At 38.0% G+C, this 24,064-nt stretch overlaps 1 protein-coding gene across 1 annotated transcript in view; it reads left to right on the top strand.

The window, feature by feature from the left end:
* The window catches only part of ACTR3 (actin related protein 3), a 29,702-nt gene extending 6,375 nt beyond the window's left edge, over nucleotides 1-23,327 (top strand). Inside the window, exons 2-12 of the mRNA XM_035331850.1 lie at nucleotides 8,520-8,575; nucleotides 12,551-12,675; nucleotides 13,212-13,322; nucleotides 14,812-14,907; nucleotides 16,468-16,575; nucleotides 18,190-18,333; nucleotides 19,010-19,183; nucleotides 19,730-19,822; nucleotides 20,277-20,402; nucleotides 22,032-22,115; nucleotides 22,448-23,327. Of these exons, the coding sequence (XP_035187741.1) occupies nucleotides 8,520-8,575; nucleotides 12,551-12,675; nucleotides 13,212-13,322; nucleotides 14,812-14,907; nucleotides 16,468-16,575; nucleotides 18,190-18,333; nucleotides 19,010-19,183; nucleotides 19,730-19,822; nucleotides 20,277-20,402; nucleotides 22,032-22,115; nucleotides 22,448-22,543 (1,213 nt within the window). The 3' untranslated portion in view covers nucleotides 22,544-23,327. The remainder of the gene's footprint in view (nucleotides 1-8,519; nucleotides 8,576-12,550; nucleotides 12,676-13,211; nucleotides 13,323-14,811; nucleotides 14,908-16,467; nucleotides 16,576-18,189; nucleotides 18,334-19,009; nucleotides 19,184-19,729; nucleotides 19,823-20,276; nucleotides 20,403-22,031; nucleotides 22,116-22,447) is intronic.
* Nucleotides 23,328-24,064: the final 737 nt, after the last annotated feature.

The following is a 24,064-nucleotide window of genomic DNA, read 5'->3' as shown; positions in this document are numbered from 1 at the left end:
GTAGATCGTTAAAAATACCAGTTTGAATGCAGGCTTAGAAGTGCCCAAATCAGGGTTATTTTAACCATCAAAATGAAACATCAGTCCTTTCCAAGTGCTACTGCTGATACTGCCTTAACTTCCCCTAAAGGAATGAGTTGCCAAGGAGGATTATATCCAAGTTGAAAGTCATCATCTCATCCACTGGCTTTCTGTAGAGTCTTTTTTTTTCCCCTCCCTCTTCTTTTTGACCTGAGTGTGACTTTGAAATTTTAAGCTTAGATGTGGAAAAACTAGGTAAATCTAGATATCATCTTTCTCTGCATAATTCTCTTGTGGTCACTGTGAGTGTCCACAGCTGTGCACTGGATGTGTTATGTCATGATCAGTCTGTAGAGAACAAGATGCAGGCAGGAGGCTGTCCGCTCTATTTTGATTGTACCCTACTGTCAGTGAATGAATCCAAATTTTAATAATTTAGTTGATGCAGTATCCCATCAATTTTTCAATATCCGCTTTTCTGTCATGACTCGCCTTAGATTTCTCATGCTGTTTATTGTCTGCAAGAACTCTCACAATATGACTTGCTAAATGAGACCTTTCATTACACCAAAATTCAGTGATAGATTTTCAGCCACAGCTTAGTAGGGCACATTTTTCTACAAGCAACTCTTTCTAATGTGAAGCCATCTTTTAATAGAAGTGTGGTGTGACAAGATAAGTATGAACACTGGTATTTTTATACAAGCATATCATTTTCAGAAATGCTTGTTTTCCTGCCGAAGAGGTGGCCAGTACTGGGCAGGTGGGAAGCGAGAGCTGCCAGCAGGGCTTGCTGTGGGCTCCTGGTCTCCTCTTCATGGTTTGCCAGCCCTCTGGGCTCATCTTGCCGTCTGCTGAGATATCACCCGTACAGCTGGAATGACAGCACGCAGCTGTCCGTTCAGGGCTGCAGCTCTCAAGTACAGCTGTAGTGCCAATAGCAAGCAGAAGTGATCATCTCTTAATCTGGAGTAACTCTTTGCACTTTTAGCCAATGCATTGCATATGCGTGGGAAAAACCATCAAGTTCACTCAGGTGTATGCAAGCTGTGGCTCTGTCTGGATCACAGCTCGAAGGTTTTGCCAATCCCATATCCACGAACCTGCTGCTGCGGTGTGTTGGTCACCAGCATCCCCAGCGCGAGGTTTTGTTTGCTGGGAAATCGTGTAATTGTTGATTAAATCGGTCCCTTCTTGTTTCAGCTGTCAAATATTAATCTATTCTAATCTAATCTATTTTTTTCTTTCAGTACGTCTGCACGGTGTTCAGCTTATTTTGGACAAACGGTGTAGAAAGTTGCCGAGCTAATCTCCCTCTCATAAAAAGTCATTTACAGTGTAAGGAATCAGTCGTGATGACTTCTGGACTTGGGGTATTGTTTCCTCTTACTTGGACATCCTACGTGGAGAGTCAGCCTATACAGAAAGTGCTCAGAGAGCAAATTAAATATAAATTAAAAAGAAATCTGTGTAGGTTAGTATTGTGTGGGTGTGGTGTAACACAGAGGCACTGTTAAAATGCTTGTTAAAAATGATTTAATATAAAAGTCTCGAAGGGAAGCAGTGAGGAAAAAGAGAGCATTCTGCTTTTGCCAACACAAACTGCTTTCATTATGCAAAGATAATATCCAAGGCCATTTGCCTCTCTGACTTTGAGGAAAATGTATTCAAAGCAAAGCTAACTCCGTTCTGTGCTAAAGGACATGTCAGCATTAAATGTCTGAAAGGGATTTCACAAATAGAAATAAAATGGACTAGGACTACAGGTTTAGAGGTTAGTAACATCAGAGTGCCTGGCCTTGGATTTGGTTAGCCTTAGACATTTAAATAGGGGTGGCTTTCAGGTATGCTGCTCATGACTCACTCGTAACCTAAGGTCTCTTGCTAATAAATGCATCTTATCTTCCTGCTGACTTCAGGAGGTGAGAGCTTTTAGAGTCAAATCTCAGTGCTGTTAGTTTTTTTTTTTTTTTTAATTTAAATTAAAGATGCAAGTAAACATAGAGCAATCTTGAATGTAGATTCTCTTCTGTTCTGCCCAAGTATTAGGAAAATTCCCCCTAAACGTTAGGAGAATAGAAGCTGTGCAGTGTGGTAGCTCTGAGCTTTGTCTTCTCCCCAGGCCACTGTTAATAAGATTCTCAAGGTGCCAGTTCTCAAATGCAGCTGACTTCATTCTGAGTGGTCCGTAGTGCCTGCTGCTGCCTGCGCTCCTCTTACACACACCTGGAGGCTTCTGTCCATTTGTGGCCATGACTTGGCAGTTTTTATTGTGCTTTAAGCTGGATTTTACCGGTGAGCGTTGCAATGGTATCTGTACTTTGAGTTGCAGGTGTAGGTGCTAAGAAAAAGCAGAGCTGTATTTTTGTCAAAGATTCTTTGTTCAGATACTTTAAAAGATGTTAACCTTCCTTAGGGTTTTTTCCTTTTCAGGAAACAGAAATGCTTCTAACAAGCATTTATTTCAAGCTGCATTTGACATTGTGCTTCTTTAATTTTTGACATTATCTTTCAAATTGCATGCCACTTCAATCTGCTTCTGTTTTGTTTTGCTGCGTCGGCTACAGCATATGGCAAAGAAGTATTAGTTGTCAAGGTGACTTTTTTCTTCAAGTGGCTTGATGCAATATTCCACCTGGGAAGTAAGGAAATGGTTTCAAATAAGTGCTAATGCTGTTAATTCCAAGGCCAAGGTTGCAAACTGCCAAATCTGTCTCTGGTGCCCAGGGGTCCCATACGTACTTGAGTACTTTTGCCATCACTTCACGTGTCTTGTTTATGCATTAACCAGGATCTAAGAGCATTTCTAATCCTGTGTGCTTTTTCCATTTCTAAAGCTAACTTTGGCTTTCATTGTTGAGTGCTTGAAACACTTTTGATCAATGGGTGTTTTAAAACTTTTCATCTAAGCAGCTGCTATACAAAAAAAAGCCACAAAACCACCCAAAACAAAAAACCTAATGATGTGTGGAAGATAATCTGTATTAGCTAAAGATATAAAATATGAAGGGCATGACTTGTTCCAAAGTCTTCTATCTTGTGTTTTATCGAGGACATCTGAAAAGAGTTAGTAAGCTAATTCATTAAAGGAAGTCCCATTTTCCTAATATAATCAGTTCCTTCAGGGGCTTCTGATGATCTGCTGCTGCTTAAGGAATTTACACCTGCTGGAGCTTGGGAGCTTTAAGGGTGCAGGATGGCTTTCCTCTGTTTCACCATCAATTTCCCATTATTTCTCTTTATGGGGAATTTAGGAAGCAAATGCTCCCTAGGTGGTGGTGGTTCTTTTTTTTTTTTTTTTTTTTCCTCCCCAATCTCATCTGTTTTTTGAGAAATCTGAATGAAGAAAAACAGCAAATAAAAACATAAAGGCTTGTTCAGGCTTTTCAATCAGGTGAGGCTCCGCATCTAAAAGCTATGGGTTTATCCACGTTGGAAAAGGTTTACACTTCTTGTTAAGGCACTTTTGTTATCAAAAGATATGAGACAGTAAAACCATCATATCTATCTTATAAATTATGTCAATGCAGAACTTACCAGTTAAAACAGGAACGGATATCATACCCTTTGAAGTTGTTAGCCTCTACTTTTTGAGGTTGTGCAGTCTCTATTCAACTGAAGTGGGACCCCTTGTGTTTTTCTCCAACAGCAGCTTATCAGGTGGCATGGAGAGACTGTAAGGAGTTGGAGACTGATGGGTGGGATGCCTTTTCTTGCTGGTTTAAAAAATTGCTGTTTTTGTCACTTGATGTATTTTATGCCCTTTGGAATATATTAGCACATGCCTGCCTGTATGTCCCATAGAACTGGGTCACGTTCTCAGCTTTTCTGTAGTACCTTCTTCAACCTGCTCATTTAATTACTCTTTTCCTAGAATGAAGGTAATTTTGCCAGAGGAGATTTTTGCTGTTGTGTGCACACCTGCAGGAAAGGATTTACACACTTCAGTGACCTGAAGTGGCATCTGTGCTATCCTGCATACTTCAACAGTGCCCTGCTGTGAAACTATGAAATCACAAAATCACAAGATAACCTTTTTTTACATCTTGAGCCATTCGTAATGATGCCACTTTCTTAATAATGCTAATGTATAATGTGAAAATCAGTAACACCTGGAACCTAATAAATAGAAATACGAAAGGAAAGCACTGTTATTTGCAGTTGTTTTATCTATTTTTCTGTAAAAATTAGTTATGCAGTGAAGTGTGTCAAGCTACGGTGGAGGATATCTGCATAAACAAAGCTTATTTTAGCAAGCAGATTCATGTGAAGATATTAAAATACTCCTTGCTGGTGTTTAGGTAATATATATGGAGAGTTTACTTGTGTGGTGTGGTGGGAGAAGAGTTTGTTAGGTTGGATTTTAATTGAGAAAGTGTGCTAGGGAGCACGCGATCATTTTGACTCCTATTGGCAGCATAACTTGCAAAATTCAGTTTCTTGCAGGAAGCAGTGTGTGATCTCTTTGAAGTATCCACATCTCTACCATCATGGAATAAAATACTTCAGCAGCCTTTGGAGCAGGGATCGGAACTTGAACTGTGCCTCTGCTCTGCTCATACTTGGTAACTCCTTGTGTCTTTGTATGGCACTGGCAGGAGTAGGAGTAGGGTTCAGCTCATATGGGGCCACCCCATTTCTCATTTGCTTCTCAGTAGTTAAATGCATTATCCAAGAAACAGTTGTGCAGTTGTTTTAGAATTCGGGTGTATGATTTGGGTGAATATAAGCAGAATGACACGCATGGTGGACAGAAAAGAAATGGAGGAAAGGCACGTGGTCAGGGTTTGTGGTTTGCAGATGGAGGTTTTTAATGACGTGCTCATTAGAAGTTCTTGCTCTAAGTGCTGTTTCCTCTTAGCTCTAAAATCGTCTGCATGACTGATAGGCAAGTAACCTTCAAGTGAACTTAGTGCTTTCATCATGTCCTACCTAGCCTTAGAAACATCCATTCCAGGGGAGAGAGTACACAGAAGAAATCCCATTAGCGCAGTTGAGAGCTTTGTGAAGAGCCTTTTGGCTGTCCTTGCAGAAATCTCTCATGTGGAGTAGCATGGAACTACTTGTTAATTTCAGGGTGTGAGTTTGAGGTGGGTGGGACCTGAGCAATGCTCCTGTGTTGATGGTGAAGGTGTAGATGAGTAGAGTCAAGTGAGAAGGAACTGCCAGTAGCTTCTCAGTGTCCCCCCCCTCAATGACACATTCATGGTTGTCACAGCATCTGCTTGGGCCAGTGGGTGCTGTGTGAGGCCCTGTTGAGCTTCTGGAGTTGCAGGGAAGTCACTGGGGAATGTCAGAGCAGTGTACGTGTGGATGAGGTGCATGGGGTGGTGGTGTATGTGCACGAGTCTGCATGGCTTTGTGCACTGGGGCTGGGTATTTTGTAGTTCATCTTCTAAAGGCAGCCTGAATGTCATTATCCAACATTTTTTTAAATCTGCTTTTCTTCTTTTTCCTTGAGCGAGCTAATAGGGCTGTAGAAACACTTCAGGTAGCTGAAGGTCGTCTGCGTGATGGAGGGTCAGTGCAGGTTTCCACCTTTGGGGTCTTGAAAATCAGTTCTGTCTTGCAGATTTCAATAGAAGTCTGTGTAGCTAATGTTTGTCCTCATCTGTACCATGCCTTGTTCTTTTACTGCCAAGCGCCTCAAATTCGGTGTGGGAAAGCTGAGTTCATGTCTCATTAAGTGATGTGTGCCTGCCTTTTCCCTGGATGTCACTCCTGTCACCTCTCAGTGCGTGCAGCAAGCAAACGAAGCTGTGGTTTACAGGGGAAGTGTGATCCAGCGTTGGTGCTGCCTTGTGATATCTTAATGTCAGGAGGTTTTGCAGGAGTGCCAGAAGATACTGGATTGCTACCCTGAATAAGGCAGGGCGTGCCTCATTCCCCTGTGAATCATCCATTACTCAGGCACGCTCCGCTCTGCAGGAATTGCTCTGTGGAAACCAGAGACTTGGAAAATCCAGCTTGCCCAAGGTATCATTTTTTTCCGAAGATTTGAGCAGTTTACTTCAAGTGGCTGGTAGAATAGAACTCATCGATGTGAACAATACTCTTTGCAAAAGTCAGTCATTAAAGAAGCTTTTATTACACTGTACACTTGGAGAACTGCAGTTTTATATTAACTTTTATAGTTTTAACTTAACCAGCTTCACACTCCGTTTTAATTCAAGAGCATCTGTTGCCTCGTGGCTAGGAAGAGGAAGCCTGCTGCTTGCTCCCCAGCAGCCCTAGGCGCAGGCTGTGAGATGGTGCCAGGGGAAGCTGCAGGAGGTAAGGAGGTGGGGGTTATTTCCCCACCCCACAGACAGGCATGGTGGTGCTCCCCATGTGGAGCAGAGCCTGGCTCGGAAGCTTGGATATACTAGAAATATGAAGCATTGTGTTGGAGACTACGTTGGAGAGCTGCTTTAAGGCTTTACTATTCCAACACCAGAAGCCACGTGCGTTTTTCTTTGTCCTTTTTCGGAAACCTAAAAACTGGGTTTCTTTTCCATGAGTCAGGAGACTTTTCTTTGCTGAGCAGGCCATAGTATTTTTAGATATGCTGATTTTATGTCTGAATACAGTCTTTTTATTTAAAATACGTCTTTCATTTGGCTGGTTTTCTTCCTGTCTGCTGGATGCGTGCATACGGGGCAGTTTCCAACACCACAAGCAACTAAACAGCACGTTACCTGCTACAGTTTAACTTCTGTTTTCTTTGAAATATGGAATTTAAAAAGAGTGAAGTTGGACTATTGCTTGAGAAGGCACTTCTGATCTAGTGGCTTATGTAGCCATCAGGGTCCAAAGTTCCTCTGTAGGTTCAGCTTTAAAATCCTACGTACCACAGCTTCTGATTTGCATGGGAGGGTGGAGAGAGTGAGTCAATATTTGCTGGGCTTATTATTAATTTTCATTTGGAACCGAAGCTGTGTTCTGCATTGGCTGGTTATAGAGGCATCAACTTGTGGGATTCTTACTGGAGATTTCTTAGGAACTAGATATCTGGGGAAAAAAAGCAAAACTTTCCCTATAACTTGAGTCTGCAAAATCTGAGTTGCCTGTCCTGAGTTACAGTATATAATGCTGGTCTCTGTGTGAAGTGTACACGTCTTTCTGGTGTTTAACTTCTTTTCTCTTACATTAAGTATTTTATTTTGCCTCTTTTCTTCAGTAAGCATTGCAGTTGATCAATATGAACTAAGATTTTTGCACGGTTACACCTGTTGCAGTGGGTTATAGACAAGATGGGCATTTTAGCTTTTAAAACACTCTTGCAAAGCTCTTTTGCTTCCAGTTGAGGTCCTGTGCTAAGCACTATGTTAGAGGGAAACTTATCTTCCATTTCATTCGGATTGCACTTCTGGCCAAGTGCTACTGTGCACAGTTTGTGTCAGCAGCAGGAGTTGTGTAGGTGGTGGTGAACACGTGAGCAGCCCGGGAGCCACTGTGTCATCAGCATCGCAGCAAAACACTCCTCTAGCCTGTTACTGTATGTGTTGCCTGGCATTTTGCTGTACTGTTGACACAGATTTATGGCTTATTGAAGTTAGCAGTGCCTCGTGGTGCCTACCTAGGATGTGCCAGGTTTCTGTTGCACTGCTGGAAGTTGTGGTGGTGCTGCTGCAGGGCCCCCAGCTCCTGCTGCTGGGGCACTTGGTGCAGCTGTGGGGCTGCATGGAGAAAATGCAGTCTGTTAGATGTGTGTGTTAACCTTGTCTGTAGGCTGTAACCCAAAATGCAGTGTGTGTGTTGGTTCACACACGTCAGGATTTGCCTGTGCTGTTGTTCTTTCATACCACTTCTCACAGCAGCGTAGATTTGCTACGGTGGATTTCACTGACTTTTTTCCATGAACACCTTGGTAATTTTGTCAGATTTCTTATTTCATAATGGTGAGTGATATCCATAGCATGTTCTGGAAATCAGGTGGGCAAGAGTGTGTAGTTTGTTTCCTCTTGTTCTCCTTAGTCTTATTAAACACATTAAGAATATTTTCCACTTATTAACTTGTGTTAAACCACTGTCACTGGTAGCACCTATGGCAGGACGCGGCAGGAGAGGCTTGTGGATGTCAGTCCTGCCTCACGTCTGGCTGGCAGCCCATGGCCAAGGGAATTTTTTCCCCTATGGTTAGCAGTTGCAAAAATACTTCTACTGCTAACATTTATTACGTGAAAATATCCTATAGTGTATTCTGTAATGTTCCTGCTGATTGCTGAGCAGAGAACTGCTGCAACTCTGAACTTCACTCCTAATCATTGATAAACTGAATTGCTTAGTGCTTGGTAGTGCCATTTCACTTGAGTAGAAATGAGCAACAGTACGTCCTTTGTAGTAGGAGGCATTGGTTCACCTCTTTTAAACAGGCTTTGTATTTTTTAATGAACACACCTCTCCTCCCACATCAAAAAGACCAATTTTTTTTTTTTAAAAAAAAGCATAATTCGCACATCTTTAGTTTTTCTTGTACTAAATATTACAACCTAACTTTTTCTTTTCTGCTTTAATAGGTATACGAAGCTCGGATATGCCGGTAACACTGAACCACAGTTCATTATTCCCTCATGTAAGTATTTGTTACTTGCATGTGAGTGCTCAAGTTACGCATAAGAGTTGCTACGATCCATTTAATTTCTGAGCGTGTGCTCTGTAAAAGGCCAGTTAAAACCAAACAAATAGGAAAGACCTGTGAGCAATGATGGAGTGGTTGCGTGGCTGTTGTTTTGCTCTACGTGCTCAGTTTGGAAAGACAGATTAATTAAATTAGCATACTATGAAGGCTTCAATTTCCAAGAAATTCACTTCAAATATTAAATAATAGCATGGCTATATTTGCTTTTTAGGAGGTTCTTCTGTTAGGTAATAGATTGGATAAAACTTCTGCTGATTGTAAATAGAAAAATAATAATAATAAAACCAAATATTACACTTTCCAGGTATTTATCAGTATTACAGCTTGTGCTACTCATTTTACTTGAAAAACATTAAATTAAGAAACTCGTGCTTTCAAATGTCAAACTGCTTATTTATTCATTCCCTGCATTCTGAAATGTTTCTGCCACATGAAGGGATGTGGCTTTTGTCTGGAGAGTGGAGCTCAGTCAGCTTCCCTTCAAAATACTTCACCTTCTGCACCACTTGGTGTTTTGTCAGTGTTCATGTGCATCGGGGCCAAAGTAATCAAGTATTGCATCCTGGTAGAAAGGAGTAATTAGTACACCCAGTTTTCCTTGTAAATACAACAGGAAAAGAGCTGGAAGTAACAATGCTTAGTTGCTGTAGAAAAGAACTTCTGGTAGTTCAGGCTCTGTTTTTTTTGTTGTTTGTTTTTTTTGGGGTACAAAATGTGCGTCAGAAAGCCATTTTCATGGGAAGGTAATGTTAAATCACTTAATGCGTTCTCCTGTTTTTATACATGTGAGAGAATCCTTGCAGTCTCTTCTAGATTGACTTCTAATAGGTAGTTCTCAATTCATTTGTTTTGCCAAATATCCTGTGGTTAACTCTGGCATATAAAATAACTTACAATTTAATTTAGTCTTTCACATGCAAACTTTATCTTAACATTAGATTTACTGATCCATATGAAGAAACCTCACATTGCTCTTTATGCTTCCTAGCCAAGTTTAAAAAAATAGACAAATTATTACTTAATTTCATATAGTTAGGGTTTGCATACTTTTTTCTGCATATTCAGACTTGGTTTATTTCATTTGAAAATTACTTTCTTCTTACGAAAGCAGAGAGGTACTCTGACACTTGAAACAAAGTCAGCTGTCAGATCATTCTGCAGAGAAATTTATACAACAGGGATGTTTTTAAAATGGAAGAGAAGGGGAATATGAAATTTCTTGATAGCTTTTCATATAGGATGTATTTAAAAAAGGCACTTTAGTCTAAATTCTCCTACAGCTGAAACTGAAAACAGATTATGGTAGCAGTTAGTTTCAAAGTAAAATCTTAATAATAATAAAAAAGGTGGGTCTTTACAAGGTGCTTTGGTATCTTTATTTTTTCATATTATTCACAGTTAAGAAATATTTTGGTTTCTCCTTTGGATTTCCAGGAGCTGTTGTTGCATTTTATCAATTCAAAGTTTCTTTAAAAAAAAAAAAAAAAGCTTGCTGAGGAACAGGTTGGAGCAGCATTCCTTCTCCTTCATTCACTTTCTGCTTATCTTATTCACTCCTAGGATTAACAAATTTTTATCTCACACTCTTTTATCTTGTTGTCTTGGCTTAATTCTGGCTTCTGCTTCTGTAGAGATGACAAAAGTTTGCGTGAAAAGTGAAATGAAATTGTTGGGTTAATTCTTTGAAGAGACTTGTTTGCTGTTCTCATCCCTGTCTGCTTTTAGAATACCAGCTGACTGTTGCTTGATTTTTTTCATTCACTCAATCCTGTTTTCCTACTGTGTATTAAGATAGGAGTCAATTTATTTCTGTAACTCAGGAGTTCTCCAGATTTGTTTCAAAATATCTATGATAATTTACATATTAGATGACCTTTTACTTGCATTTAAAAGAAAAAAAAAAGCCACGGTAGTGGTTAAGCAGAAAAATTGATTTTTTTTTTTCTTCCTAAAAGCTCTTATTCTTGTGCCAAGCAAACCAAAGCCCAAGCCCTGTGATACTGCTGGAGCGCTGCCCATCTTCAGCACTGTGGTAGCCGAGCTCTGGTTTTAGCAAGATGAATGTTCCCGTTTGTGTGCTTGGGCTGTAGTTCTTGATTCTTGTTGTTTCCTTCTCCCCGTTTCTGACGTTGGCCACCAGCACTGACCGCCAGCAGTGTGTGGAGAGCTCTCGCCTCGCTGGCGGCTTGTAGCAGGGTTCAGCCACTTGGACTCAAAAGCTTCTGACTGCTGTGGCAAGTGCTGGTGTCTCACTTGAAACATTGTGATGATAACACACATCTGGATGGGAAAACTTCCCCAAAGTCTGCAAGCTGTGTTGCTGACCTGAAAATTATTTGGCAAGAATCTTCTTTTCACTGCAGCAAGCATTGGCCTTGCAACATCTCCTTCCGCCCAACTTCAGCTTCTGCTTCTTACCTACCTTTCTGCTTTTTGGCTTCCAGCCTTTTGTTTCCTCTCCCCTCCTGTGAGCTGCTACAGAAGTTGTGGTATGATTCAGTTTTCCTCTTGTAGAGCTCAAAATAATATCTTCTGCCTTCCTCTGTTTGGTCTTTCACAACACTTCTTAGTTTCTGTGGCTGCGTAGCTCTTCTGTTGCTGTTTATGGGAAGAGAAGGGAGAAGGATGGGGCCACTGCTGAGCCGGCGGTGCTTTAGCCTAGCAAGCTGTATGTGTCCAAGCCCTGTGGCTGTGCAGCCCCTTGCCCTGTGGACTTAGGGCTGCAGCTGTTTTCATGACATTTCTCTTGGTTCTGAGCAAAGAGCACTTCCTGGCTTAAGGTGAGGATTAGCAAAATAATTCTGCATTTGAGCAAGCTTTTGGTTCCCAGCCTTTGAATAATAGAGCCTGATATTAATACTTGCAGTTTTTTTTCTATGACTTTTTTTCCACTTGAGTAAAGGCTAGTGTTTTAAGGCAGTCAGGAAGACTTGAAAAAATACATCAGGTTTTGCTGGCACTGTAACCCTGGTAGCCTGGGGGCTGATGCAAAAGAGGAGGGGAGGGAACATCTGTGTTCCTGTGATATCTCATCGCTGATCCATCTTTCCTGGATCCTGTGTTTAGCCTTTGCCAGTATTTCTCTAATTTCTTCTTTATTTATGATGAGTAATTATCCTGGAAGGAATAAATTACCAAGATAAAAGCTCGTAACTTTTGCCAGTTATTCCTTGAAGCAAGGGAGAGATTTATAGTCTTAAGTGAAACTCTCCATCCTGTTCTTAATGATAAGAGTAGGATTAAAAGGAAAAAATTAAAGACTTTGAAAATCTGTTTTAAAGTGTCTAAAGATGCATGATATAGCCATATAAATTCCTATTCGTTTCTCTTCAAAATATTCCTTTTATTTTCTTCCAACTTGTTTTTCCTTATGTCCTGTCCTTCCTTTTTGTTCATTTCTGCGTTTGTGTTTTCAAGTTGCTTTTCAGTTCCTTTTGTGTGTACTGTATCTCACTTTCATAATATGTCCAGAAATCAAATTGGAGCAAGTGAAATGAAATACTGATGTATATAATAGTAATGTGTCTTCTGTCCTGCTCTTTGCACAACTCCTACACTGCATTCCTTTCTGTTGGGTGTTAACAGCTGACTGTGGAGAAACTTAGCCCACTTGTTGAATAAAATGCGATCTGTAGGGATACCCTATCTGACTGATTCTTTCTGTATTTTATCTCCCTGATAGCTTGTTGAGTGCCCAACGATTACATCTGTATTGTGTTACTGTGTAAAGCCTAGTTCTGTCTGTCATGGGAATTGAAATTGTTTTATTTAGGTTTTCTGTGTTTATGCCTGAACTGAAGGATGAATACAAATTGGTGTTTTCTTATTTCTGAATGTCAGGTTTGCTTTTGTTTGTTTTGAAGTGCGGGATGTATAATCTACAGCATTGTTTATGTTCTTTGTTTAAAGGTATTGCTATCAAAGAATCAGCAAAAGTGGTGGATCAAGCACAGAGGAGGGTCTTGAAAGGTGTTGATGATTTAGACTTCTTTATCGGGGATGAAGCAATAGAAAAACCAACTTATGCAACCAAGGTATTAGAGACATTTAAACTAATTTTCCACTGTTCTTTAGAAAAAAATCATGTACGCAGTAAAGAGCTTATGAATGTTTCTTGGATGGCTAATCTTACTTTCTTATTAACTATTTTAATGGAAGATAAGGTTTGGTATTATATCAGTTTTGCTGTTTTTCAGGAGCCTTTGGGAATTTTGGAAAAAAAATAAAGTGAATACATGCTTCTTTCGAAGTGAAGGGAAGCTGGGAGAGCGTTACGGGGAGACAGGGCATTCTTTCTTGTTCCTTGGTATCTTCTATCAGCCACATCAGAGTCAGGATACTGCCCTGGGGGAACCTCTGGTTTATCCTAGTACCATCATTCTCTGCTAATGAGAAATGCGTAATGTGTTGTATTTACTGTTCAAGGTCAGAATTCCGAATAGGTGTCAGGTTGGGACAGGGCAAACCTTATGCAAGGTTTTTCCGATGTAGATCATACACTTCTAACACAATTGAAAACTTTTTTTTTTTTAAACATTTCCAATTACATTTTGGTATTATTCTGTAACAGTGGCCCATCCGCCATGGTATAGTTGAAGACTGGGACCTGATGGAGAGGTTTATGGAGCAAGTAATCTTTAAGTATCTAAGGGCAGAACCTGAGGATCATTATTTTCTTTTGGTAAGTAAAACTACGAAGTAGTATACAACTAATAATAATTTTATGCTGATTCATGGAATAATTCTTAAATATGAATATGCCTGAATATACCTTGAAAACTAAAGTGAATCCAATTTCTGTGACACTTTCCTGTCTTGGTTTATCACATCCGAGTTCTTTAATTTTCTAAAGATTTTAAAAGCCAGTGTCTGAACTGCAAAATTTTTTTCCTTCTTAATTCTACCCAACGCACCTCTGCCTCCTCCCTCTTTTATTACTTATCCATGAAGTTCAATAATGGTTTTTACATTTGAGGCAAAAAAATACCTGTGTGTTTTGACTTGGTGAAATTGCAACTGTTTTGTTTTTACGTAACTGTCACCATTGTCACTAGTATGGTGTGTCTAGAGAGTAAAACTTTGCTTGTCTTTGTGGAATTCAGAAGGATTGATTGTCATGTTTGGGCATATCAAATCTGATTTGAGGTCAAATGTTATTCTGAAGACTCTGCTATTCCTTTGCATGTCCTTTAAAAGCCATCAAAATAAGCAATATGTTTGCGTGGATTTTACAGAGCAACTTTGGAATTTTGCGTTGGCCAGCCTTGTTAAAGGACATCTAATGCAACCATGTCCTCGTAGCAGGTGTAATTGGATCTGGTTGCTTAGAACTGGCTGAGCTTTGAGTATCTCAAAGGGTTGAGGTGCCAATTGAGCACCTCTTCCACTATTTTACCAACCCTCATACTACTCTTTTTTTTCCTCTGAATAAATAATTAGGCTTTCCCATGTTGCTGTTTGTCTCCATGACTTCTTGTATCACATTCATTAAGTCAAACTCCTTGATGTCTTTACCCTTACATGGCTAATGCAATAAAAGATAGATACTTCTTCTGAAATACCCTGTGCCACTATTCAAAATGCACTCTTAGAGGAGAGACTTAATAGCATGCGTAGTACTCTTATGAAACTTAGAGCATGCTGTTACAGCGTTGTACGCTGTTCCTAGTTCCTCTGTTAAGTGTGTTTCTACAGCTGATTGTATAAACTCTTCTTTTATAATGATTGCTTCTTGAAGAAAAATTTGTTCAATGAATTGTTTTTTCTTACTTGCTGTACTTCATGTGTTAAAATGTAGCTATTGGCATGTTTAGGTTGATAGTCCTTGATTCTTTGTGAAAGAAAAGTTATAATGAGCTGACCAAGCCACAGAAAGGACTATTGATGTGAATGCTTAAACAGTAATTATTCTAATGTTTGTATCTCACTTGGTTTTTTTTCTGTTTTCACTCGAATCATGCATTTGCAGTGTGATTTGCAAAAATTCTGTTATTGTCACGGGAGTTTCAATATTTTCTTCATTACTCCATTGGCATTTAATAGGACTGTTTGCACCTTACTATTTTTACATGCTATTGTTGTTCAATGGCTCATCATTCAAAACTTAAAGGTGATTTTTGAAAGAAGTGTTTCATTTCAGTGTAAGTAAAATTTTCTTTTTTGTCCCACAGACTGAGCCTCCATTAAATACTCCAGAAAATAGAGAATATACTGCTGAAATCATGTTTGAATCTTTCAATGTTCCAGGGCTATATATTGCTGTTCAGGTAAGAGCAGGGCAACTGAAAGTTAGGGCTACAGTTTGCTAATTCACTGAGGAAAATTGTATGAGTGATGTTTGGAATACTTTTATGTACTTTAGGTCACCAGTTCCAGTGCTAGATGTCTGTCTAGATATGTTCCTCCTGTCTGGGTATAGAAGGGCTCTAGACAGTATAAAATCTTGCTGCATCATAAACAAAAATCATGATAATTGTGATAGTAGGCCAAGAATTTTACCACTCTTAATATGAAGTAGCAAAAAGGACATTTATTTGAACGTGCTTAGAAAGCTCAAAAGGTAAAAACTGCATTTATGCAGCCTTTTTTGTTTGCAAGCGCTTGGGTACATGTTATTAAATCAGTTTCTGTGCCATAAATGACAAGTTTCATTAGCAACTTTTAAAGAGGATATTTCTGTCAATAGCTGAGAAAAAAATTGAAGCAGACTAGTGAAACTTTTTTTTGTAAGCGGGATTTAAGACAAAGGTTTTTCTTGTTTACATGTAGATAGTTTAAAGTATTTTAGCATAAGGAGACACTTACTTTGTTCCCCTGGACTTTAGTTTTAAGAGCATGGCATACTTCTCGATGAGTTCTGTTCATAACTTCTGAAATAGCACAATCACATTTCCACTGGAAATTTGTAACGTGGAGGTAAGGTGAAAGTACTACTTAATAAAATAAAACATTTTAAAATACCTAGAATGCTGATTAGCAGGAGCCCACTAGAAGATGCCCTCAATTCAGGTTTTTATTTGGTTCTTCCATCTGCAAACTCAGACCCATCGTTTTTTCACGATTTCTTCAGGGAAAGATCTCTGATTACTTTACAAGATGGCTTGTGAATTTGCTTTTCCTCAATCTGTTTATAAAGCTATAATAATGAAGTAACTGTGAGAAATACCACATTTTTGACAATGTCCTTTTTTGCCTCCCGTTGCGTAGAAAAAGACAAATACTGTTTCATCTTCAGTAGGAAAATTTTAACCCCAGTTCCTTCATAAAACTTTGTGTTGGTCTCCTGTAATATGTTGCTCTCAAATTATCATATGCAGCTTGCAGTTCAGTTTTATTTCTGTTGTAGAGAGAATGCTTGGATGCCAAAGAATACATGGATTGGGTAAAAATTGCAGTAGTTGTGTGCTCATCTAATGGAAATAATGGATTTTATGGTCATCACTTAGTGATGCTCTCCTTAGCCTGTAAAAATGGTGCTTGTCTGTAGAAGTAGACTGAATGCTAGTGAGCTCCAATGGTCTTACTACCTTTTGCTTACAGCACAGGAAATCTTCCTTTCTGTTACCAGTAATTTGTATAATAAATGGAATGTATTGTGTGTGGTACTGTTTTCTTCTTACACTCAGACTTTCTTGCTTTTCTGGTTAAGGAAATTGTATGTTACTTTTTCTGTGTATACAACTTTAAAAATCCAGATTTTGCAATTATATTTGAACTTAATTGGCTGCAAAGCCATGTCAGATCAGGTATTGTTGGAAGGAGTAGTGGAAGGTGGGATTTGCAATGCATTTAATAAGATGAATTTTTCATTTGTATTCTTTTACAAGGCTGTCCTTGCCTTAGCTGCGTCTTGGACGTCAAGACAAGTAGGAGAACGGACGCTCACCGGCACAGTCATAGACAGTGGTGATGGTGTCACTCATGTCATTCCTGTGGTAAGTGTACATCAAAACTATAGAAACAACTTGACTGAAGGACAGTTTGTCCTGCAGCTTCTCTCAAGTCTTCATTTATACAGACCGAAGTATAGCTAGGATTCTTCACAAATGTCAGATAACTGCCAGGGTGGTAGGTGTGGGGCTTTTTGTTTATTTGGTAATGTAGAAACTTTCAGAAGAACTGTTTGAAAAAACTGCATCCTGAGTTTGTCAGGGCATATTGTCTTTCAGTGATTTCAGAAGATTCGCAAGGTTGCGCTAAGTGATCAGTGAAATTTTACTGCTTTATCATATTTCCAGTTTGTGTTGCTAGAAAATGATGCAAAATATTTAAGGGCAGATGTAGCATCGTTTACAGTTTTTCCTCAATCTGTGCTTAATATTTGGTAGTATACTAGTGCGTCAGTGATACAAGGAAAAACAGAAGTTCCAACCTGACTAAAAATCTAAGGTTAGTTAATGTTGAGTATCTGTTCCTTTATATTATTTTTAAAAGCAAAAACTGGTATGATCATATATTTGATTAAATCATTAACACTTATAACTACAGTTTCTTAACTGTCAAATTGCTATTTTCACAGTGGGCATGTATTTCCTTTTACAAAGCTACATACTTAAAATTGGGGCATTCAGTAGTGTTCTTTATTTCAAATGGCAGCTAACATGCCTCTGCCCCTTCTTCATTGAGGAAATAAATGTATGTCTAGGCACCATAACTTTTTTTGGAAAAAGAATTTAGATTGCAATTTTTACAGACCGAAATATATATAAAGCTTTATCCTGCCACACTAACCTCAGGTGTTATTTTATTGGTTATATCAGACAGTAGCACTGGTTGTGAGCAAAACCACACTGTAACGTAGAAATTTCTTATTAATCTTGGTGGAATATAGCGGCAGTTATTAGTTCAGACAGTTCATCATGGCATGTTTTTGATAAGGCTTGACAAAACAGTTGGAATTTCAAACCTTGTTTAGCTAAGCTATTTTTTAATTGCACTTAATAGTGAAAATTGCTGTTTAAAACAGTTTTGTGTTGTGTGTTTTTTTTATTTTTTAACATTTTTGGTTTCTGCATTTAGACCAGGTATTTTAAAGGCCCTGATACTGTCCCCCAGTATGAATATGACTTGTAAGGGTAGACTCATGGATGAATGTGTCCCAACCTCGCTTTCTAAGCCATTTCAGCTAATGTGCTGAAATGATCCACTTTCTCCCTCCTTTCAGAAAGTTAACTTTGGTTCATGTGGATCGTAACACGGCTGTGACTGTAGAGTCAATCGTTTATTATACCTTGACCTTTTTGGTAAGAATAACCTCGTTTTAAAGAGAGAATGAAGGCCAAGGAATAGCGAGTAGAGCTACTGTCTGCCTTACATGCTAGTGGCCTTTCTGTTCCTCCTAAACTTGTAATAATGGGAATCAAACACAGAGCAAAAGACTGTAAAAATAAAATAGTGCAACTGAAGAAGTGCACTTCTGGTAATTAAGAGCTGGTCTTAAAATGCTTCAGTTTTGCAATCACAGGTAGTGATTGGTGTTTAGACTCTCTCCCTCCATTCTAAGCTTTGTTGAATTCTTGTTAATGTCTTTCTTTCATTTTTATTTTTAGGCTGAAGGATACGTGATTGGCAGCTGTATCAAACACATTCCAATTGCAGGGCGAGATATAACATACTTCATTCAGCAGCTGCTGAGAGAACGAGAAGTAGGAATTCCTCCTGAACAATCCTTGGAAACAGCTAAAGCAGTGAAGGTAATGCGAACATTGTAAATGTTCAGGTTGTTTGAGAGTAGAGTTTGATATCCATTTTAAAAAATAAATTCTCAAACATTGCCTTTTAAGTAATGTTGCTCTGTTTCTAAATATTAAAATGTCTAAACATTAAATACATTGCATTTAAGATTTATTGTTGGATTGTACGCACTGTAGCCTAGAATTTCAATCTTCGCTTGTCCCTCCCCTGTATTATTGTAATATTTAGTAGAAAGCTTTCTTGGTGGGATGTGTAATGTAAAGAGCTGTAATCACTCGTTCTTTCTGAAAGCTGATATGTTTTTTTACAGTACAAAGCTATTTTGAAAGACACTCAGCTTAAAGTATGCTTTAACATTGTTTCTATGGCAATTCTTCAGTATACTTTAGAACTCATTTCTCATTGCTATAGAAGTTTAGAGGGAAAAACAGAAGAAAAGTAATTTAACCCAGCAAGATGTGCTGCTTTCAGTGCTGCACAGAAATGATTTCCAGTAGCAGAGCCATTACTGTATGAAGTAAATGTCAGTTCAGCTGTTTTTGAGGAAGATTCTTTATTTACCAATTTCTAACTCTTATTCTTAAAGGTTCAAATCACTGCACCTTTAAAAAGTTAATACCATGTTTTCTGCTCTACTTAAAAAGATACTTATAACTGTATATATTGAATTTTCAGGAACGTTTTAGTTATGTTTGCCCTGACTTAGTAAAAGAGTTTAACAAGTATGACACAGATGGTACAAAGTGGATTAAACAGTATACCGGAATTAATGCTATCTCAAAGAAAGAATTTACCATAGATGTTGGTTATGAGAGATTCCTGGGGCCAGAGATTTTCTTCCATCCTGAGGTAAGTTGATTTGAATTATCTTCACCTTTTGTTTTAGGTGCGTTTTAGATGGTGTCCTACAAATGGTATTTGTAAATTAGTGAAGTGGTAATTCCAACTAAAATTTCTGTGTTGGTAAATAGATAACAGCTATTTTAAGTTCTTTTTCCAGTGTAGGGAGAAACTAACTGGGAATAAATCTTCTTGTTTTTATTTTTCTTGAATTCCTTTCTATGTACTCCTGTGAAAGTTTTTGTTTCATGTTAGGGTGTTTTGCTTCAGTGCTCAGCATCTGAGAAGGGCATGTATTCTTTGACCTGTTGTGGTTAACAAAAGCTGTATAGGAGAACAGCTAGCAAAATAATTAGTTTTGTTTTATTATTCTTTCAAAACTTTTATAAATGCCAGTAAATATAGCTAATGAATATATTCCTTCAGCCTTTTCACTTTCACTATATCCCTAGTATAACGGGATGGTTCTTTCTTTTCCTTTTTATTTTTAGCCCCTTTTTCTTTGCAGTATATGATCCTGCATGTTGACTTACTGTTTTTTATTCTTGCTTGTAGTTTGCTAATCCTGACTTTACACAACCAATCTCAGAAGTAGTAGATGAAGTTATTCAGAATTGTCCCATTGATGTTAGACGTCCTCTCTATAAGGTATGTAGCTAAAATGTTTTTAATACTTGTTTTAGAAGGATTGTGGTTTATATTGAAGTATGTATTGGAAACTCAGTTTAAAAAACAACAAACAAACAGCAATTCCAAAAGCAGAAACTTTTCCTGGAGGCGAGTCCAACGTGCAGAAGGCTTTATATTTACTTTTTTTCAGAATGGGGTGTTTCATTACTCAATTTGTATGTAAAGGAAAGAAATAAGGGAAGTGTAAATCTTTCTGAAGGAAGTGAGACACACTAAGATATAAATGGATTTTAAGTATGGTCAATTTTAATGTCACAGCCTCTTTGAATTCATATTCTGTCATATTTAAATGTTAAACAACTTAAAATAGGGTAAAAGCATACCCGTTAACTGTTAAATGTGTTAAAAATAAAAAAGGAGTAGATAAAGATGTTTATTTTTTTTAATTATTATTTTTTATTTCCTTCAACAGAATATTGTCCTCTCTGGAGGTTCAACCATGTTTAGGGACTTTGGTCGCCGTTTGCAGCGAGACTTGAAGAGGACAGTTGATGCAAGACTGAAACTTAGTGAAGAACTTAGTGGTGGTAGACTGAAGGTTAGTCCTTGTAGCCAATGCTGCATTTAACTGGCATCTTTCTATCCCTTGTTACCTGGAAAATGCAAAAATAACATACTGACACAACAGTCTTGTTTGAAATTTCCTCATCTTCGTTTAAGGTGCTTCTACAGGCTTTTCAGAGATAGATATACTGTAGAGAGTTAAAGGCAGTTACTGGAGGCCGTTTGTATAACATTGTAGGAAGCTACAGAACTGTTTCCAGAGGTATGAACTTGTGCTGCCCATCTACTGTTACCGATAGGAATTGGTCTCACCTAATAAAAGGATGGGACTTACACCTGTTGTGTAAAAACAGCTGACCACTCTTCAGTTTGTTTTTGGTGTGTAGTGGTTATTGATGAGATGCAAATAATTGTCTTCAGTGTTTTGTATTTCATAAAGACACTAAAAGGTCTGGTGCAGGCTCAGTGCAAAGCCACTGGTAGCAGTGGTAGCTGAAGGACTAGAGCATTTGCCCTGTGAAGAAAAGATGAGAGAAGTGGCTTATTTGGAGAAGTCAAATCCTTGGGGGGTCCTAATAGCAGCCCCCTTGGTTCCTGTGGGGAGGTTATCAAGGTGGAACCATGCCCTTGATAGTGCTGCATGGTGACCATGTGAAGGACAGCAGTCTGAGCTTGGATGTAAGGAAAATCTCCATGGGGATAATCGGGTATTGGAACAAGTTGCACAGAGAGGTGGTGCAGTCACCATCCTTTCAGGAGTCGGTTGGATAAAATTCTGAATAATTTCCTCAGACCTCCAGGAGATTGAACTAGAGGCATTGAGTTCTATTCCCATCTGAATTATCCTATGGTACTGTGAAGTCATTTGCACTGACCTGCACGATTTTTAGTTGACCTGCATTCTACTTCTGACCTCTGATCTAATTTTTGCATTTTTTTTTCTGTTGACTTTGAACACATAAGAAACATTAGCAGGTTAAAATTATTTTTTTTTATTTTAAGGTGAGAATTAAGTTTTCTCACTTATTTTTAAGTAGTAATGTAGCTAGACAAGATCAAACAATACTTAAAAATAAAGTGCATCTTCGTATGTCATGGAGGCAACTCTGAAGTATGTTATGAACAGTTCCTTGTCTCTAGTAATTTAGTTTATTTTCAGTTTTTTTTGAGACTTTTACGTTACAGGTTGGAAAAGCACAGCTGTGTATTGATCATAGCTAAATTTTTGATTGATCTGCAACTAATGTTTTGTTAAAATAATGACATGAAATTTAAAAACTAAGTTTCTGAAGCCTTTTTTGAAAAGGGGTAAGTAGTACGGATCTGTTCTTGCAATTGCATAGCTATTCCCTGAGGGAAATTAAGCAGAAAATTGAAGGTGGATAATCTGAGAGGAACAAGGGTAGCGGAGCTGTTGAGAAAATTGGCATGAATGCAGATATCTTTAAATATCTGAAAAGTAGATAGCTATTGCTAATAAATAACCACTTATTTCTTAGTCTGGGTTGTACAAATGAAAATCTGATAGTATAATTGTGTGTTTACATACCAAGCATTTAAGAAAAACTAATTTGTGATTAGTAAGCTTGGAATATAGTCCTTTAAATGATTTTTTAACTAACAGAAGCAAACTTTAATGTATTACTTTTTTATTATTTTATAGCCTAAGCCCATTGATGTACAAGTCATTACACACCATATGCAGAGATACGCTGTTTGGTTTGGAGGATCAATGCTGGCTTCCACAGTAAGTTAGCTATAAAGCTAAACGTGTTTTAGGCCTGGGTATGTTTTTGGATTTCTCATCTCTCCCGTAGTTCATATCAAATTCAACTGGGGGATTTCTGATAGTTTTTTGGGTAAGAAACACTACCCTCTACCTCAAAGCTCTTCTATTAGATTTGGAAAATTACATTTTTCTATTATTTTTTAATGGTACATTTTGCCTTGGTAGAATATGTTGTTTGCCACTGTGTGACAAATAGGATTTATTTTAGGTCTTCCAAATCATCTGTATTTTCCCATTTGCAATGTAAATTATGGTATTGTTGACTATTTTTTTTCTCTTCCTCTTTACAGCCTGAATTCTACCAAGTATGCCATACCAAAAAAGATTATGAAGAAATTGGTCCTAGCATCTGTCGTCACAACCCAGTGTTTGGAGTCATGTCTTAAAGCTGACCTTGCAGGGGTCAGGGATAGGGAGGTGGGGAGGAGTTTTTCTGATCACTCGTTTGTCTGATGGCTGGTATAAAGATAACAAACATGCCTTGACAATAAGAAAAAGACCAAACACAATTAAACAGGATTACTTTAATAAGTGTCTGAACATGCGGATGTAGTGGAAAGCCAAAATGATCACGTTTTTTCTTTAGATTATTTGAACTTGTGCGTAACAAACAAAGTGGGTTTTAGTTCTTTCTGTGCCCTGATATTTTGTATATTAAAGAATTATCCAAGATTTGATGGGATTTGACGGTGTGTAGATAGTCAGCTCTCTAATGCTTCAGTTGTACCCTTTTATGGGTACAACGCAGGAGCTTGTTTATATTTCTTACTTTTTTTATACTTTGAGGAAAAATATGAATTAAACTGTAATATTTGAGAAAAAAATTACCAGTGACCATCTTTAAAGTAAATTAAAGAAAAGTCATTAAGACTCATGCAACTAGTTCTGAAAATCATGACCAGTCTAAATCCTGTTCCACACGATGCGAGTGCTTTTGGAACTAAGAAGCTAGTATCTTGGATTAACTGATGCCTGCTAGTGCTTTCTGATTACTCGGTGCATTTTCATTCTATCTCTTGCTTTAAAAAAAAAAAAAAAAAAGACAAGACTGTTGGACCAGTATTGCAGTTCTGTAGTGTCATTTCTAATTAAAACCAAATAATCAGGTTATCAAAATTGGTGTATTTAAAGCCTAACACCATTCCAATAAAGGCACAAAATTTCTTTTTATGTTTGTGTCAGACTTGTTCATATCATTACGTGGGAAGTTGTGAGCATGGGTTCCTACATATCCGCTGTTGTTTTTAATGAGTAAGGTTGGCTTGTAAGATAGAGATCATTATGTGCATTGTATAAGCTGAAGTGTGAGCTGCTTAGAACTACAGTTTATATGTTCATCTAGATAGCACTTATCTATATAAACCTAACATCATCTGCATTGTTAGGTTTGTTCATCTACTTCATTCTGTAACTGTTTTTTTTTCCCATTTTCTTTCAAGTGGTGGCATACAGGAGACAGCTCTGCGTTTTAAATTTCTGGTTTTTCTGCAAGAAAATACCATGTAGATAAAAAGTGAAGTGAAAACGATCTCTTTCTCATTCTTTCTAGGAAGAAAGCTTCATAATTGCAATTTCTATTAATATTTGATAATAGAAAACTCCTATTTAGACACTTCAGAACTCACAAATGTAGTTAAGAGTGTTTACATAGAAGACCACAAGAGGGAGATCTCTTGGTTTCTTCTACAGAATTCAGTATTCCTCAAGTTTTCTCTTCAGAGAGAAGCTCTTCAATTGCCAGAGCTTTCAGTTACTTCAGAACATGATAAACGGGACTCTAAAACAAAGCTATATATGGAAAGCTGGAAAGCTATTTTTACAGTAAACATTATAAAACTTGATGTGCTGGAACCAAATAGAACCTTAGTGCAAACAAAAAAAATGTTAATTGTATTATAAAACTATTA

This window comes from Oxyura jamaicensis, chromosome 7, assembly GCF_011077185.1.
Source record: "Oxyura jamaicensis isolate SHBP4307 breed ruddy duck chromosome 7, BPBGC_Ojam_1.0, whole genome shotgun sequence".
Lineage (NCBI taxonomy): Eukaryota > Metazoa > Chordata > Aves > Anseriformes > Anatidae > Oxyura > Oxyura jamaicensis.
Note: the sequence above shows the minus strand (reverse complement) of the source record. Positions and strands in the feature narration are given on the sequence as shown.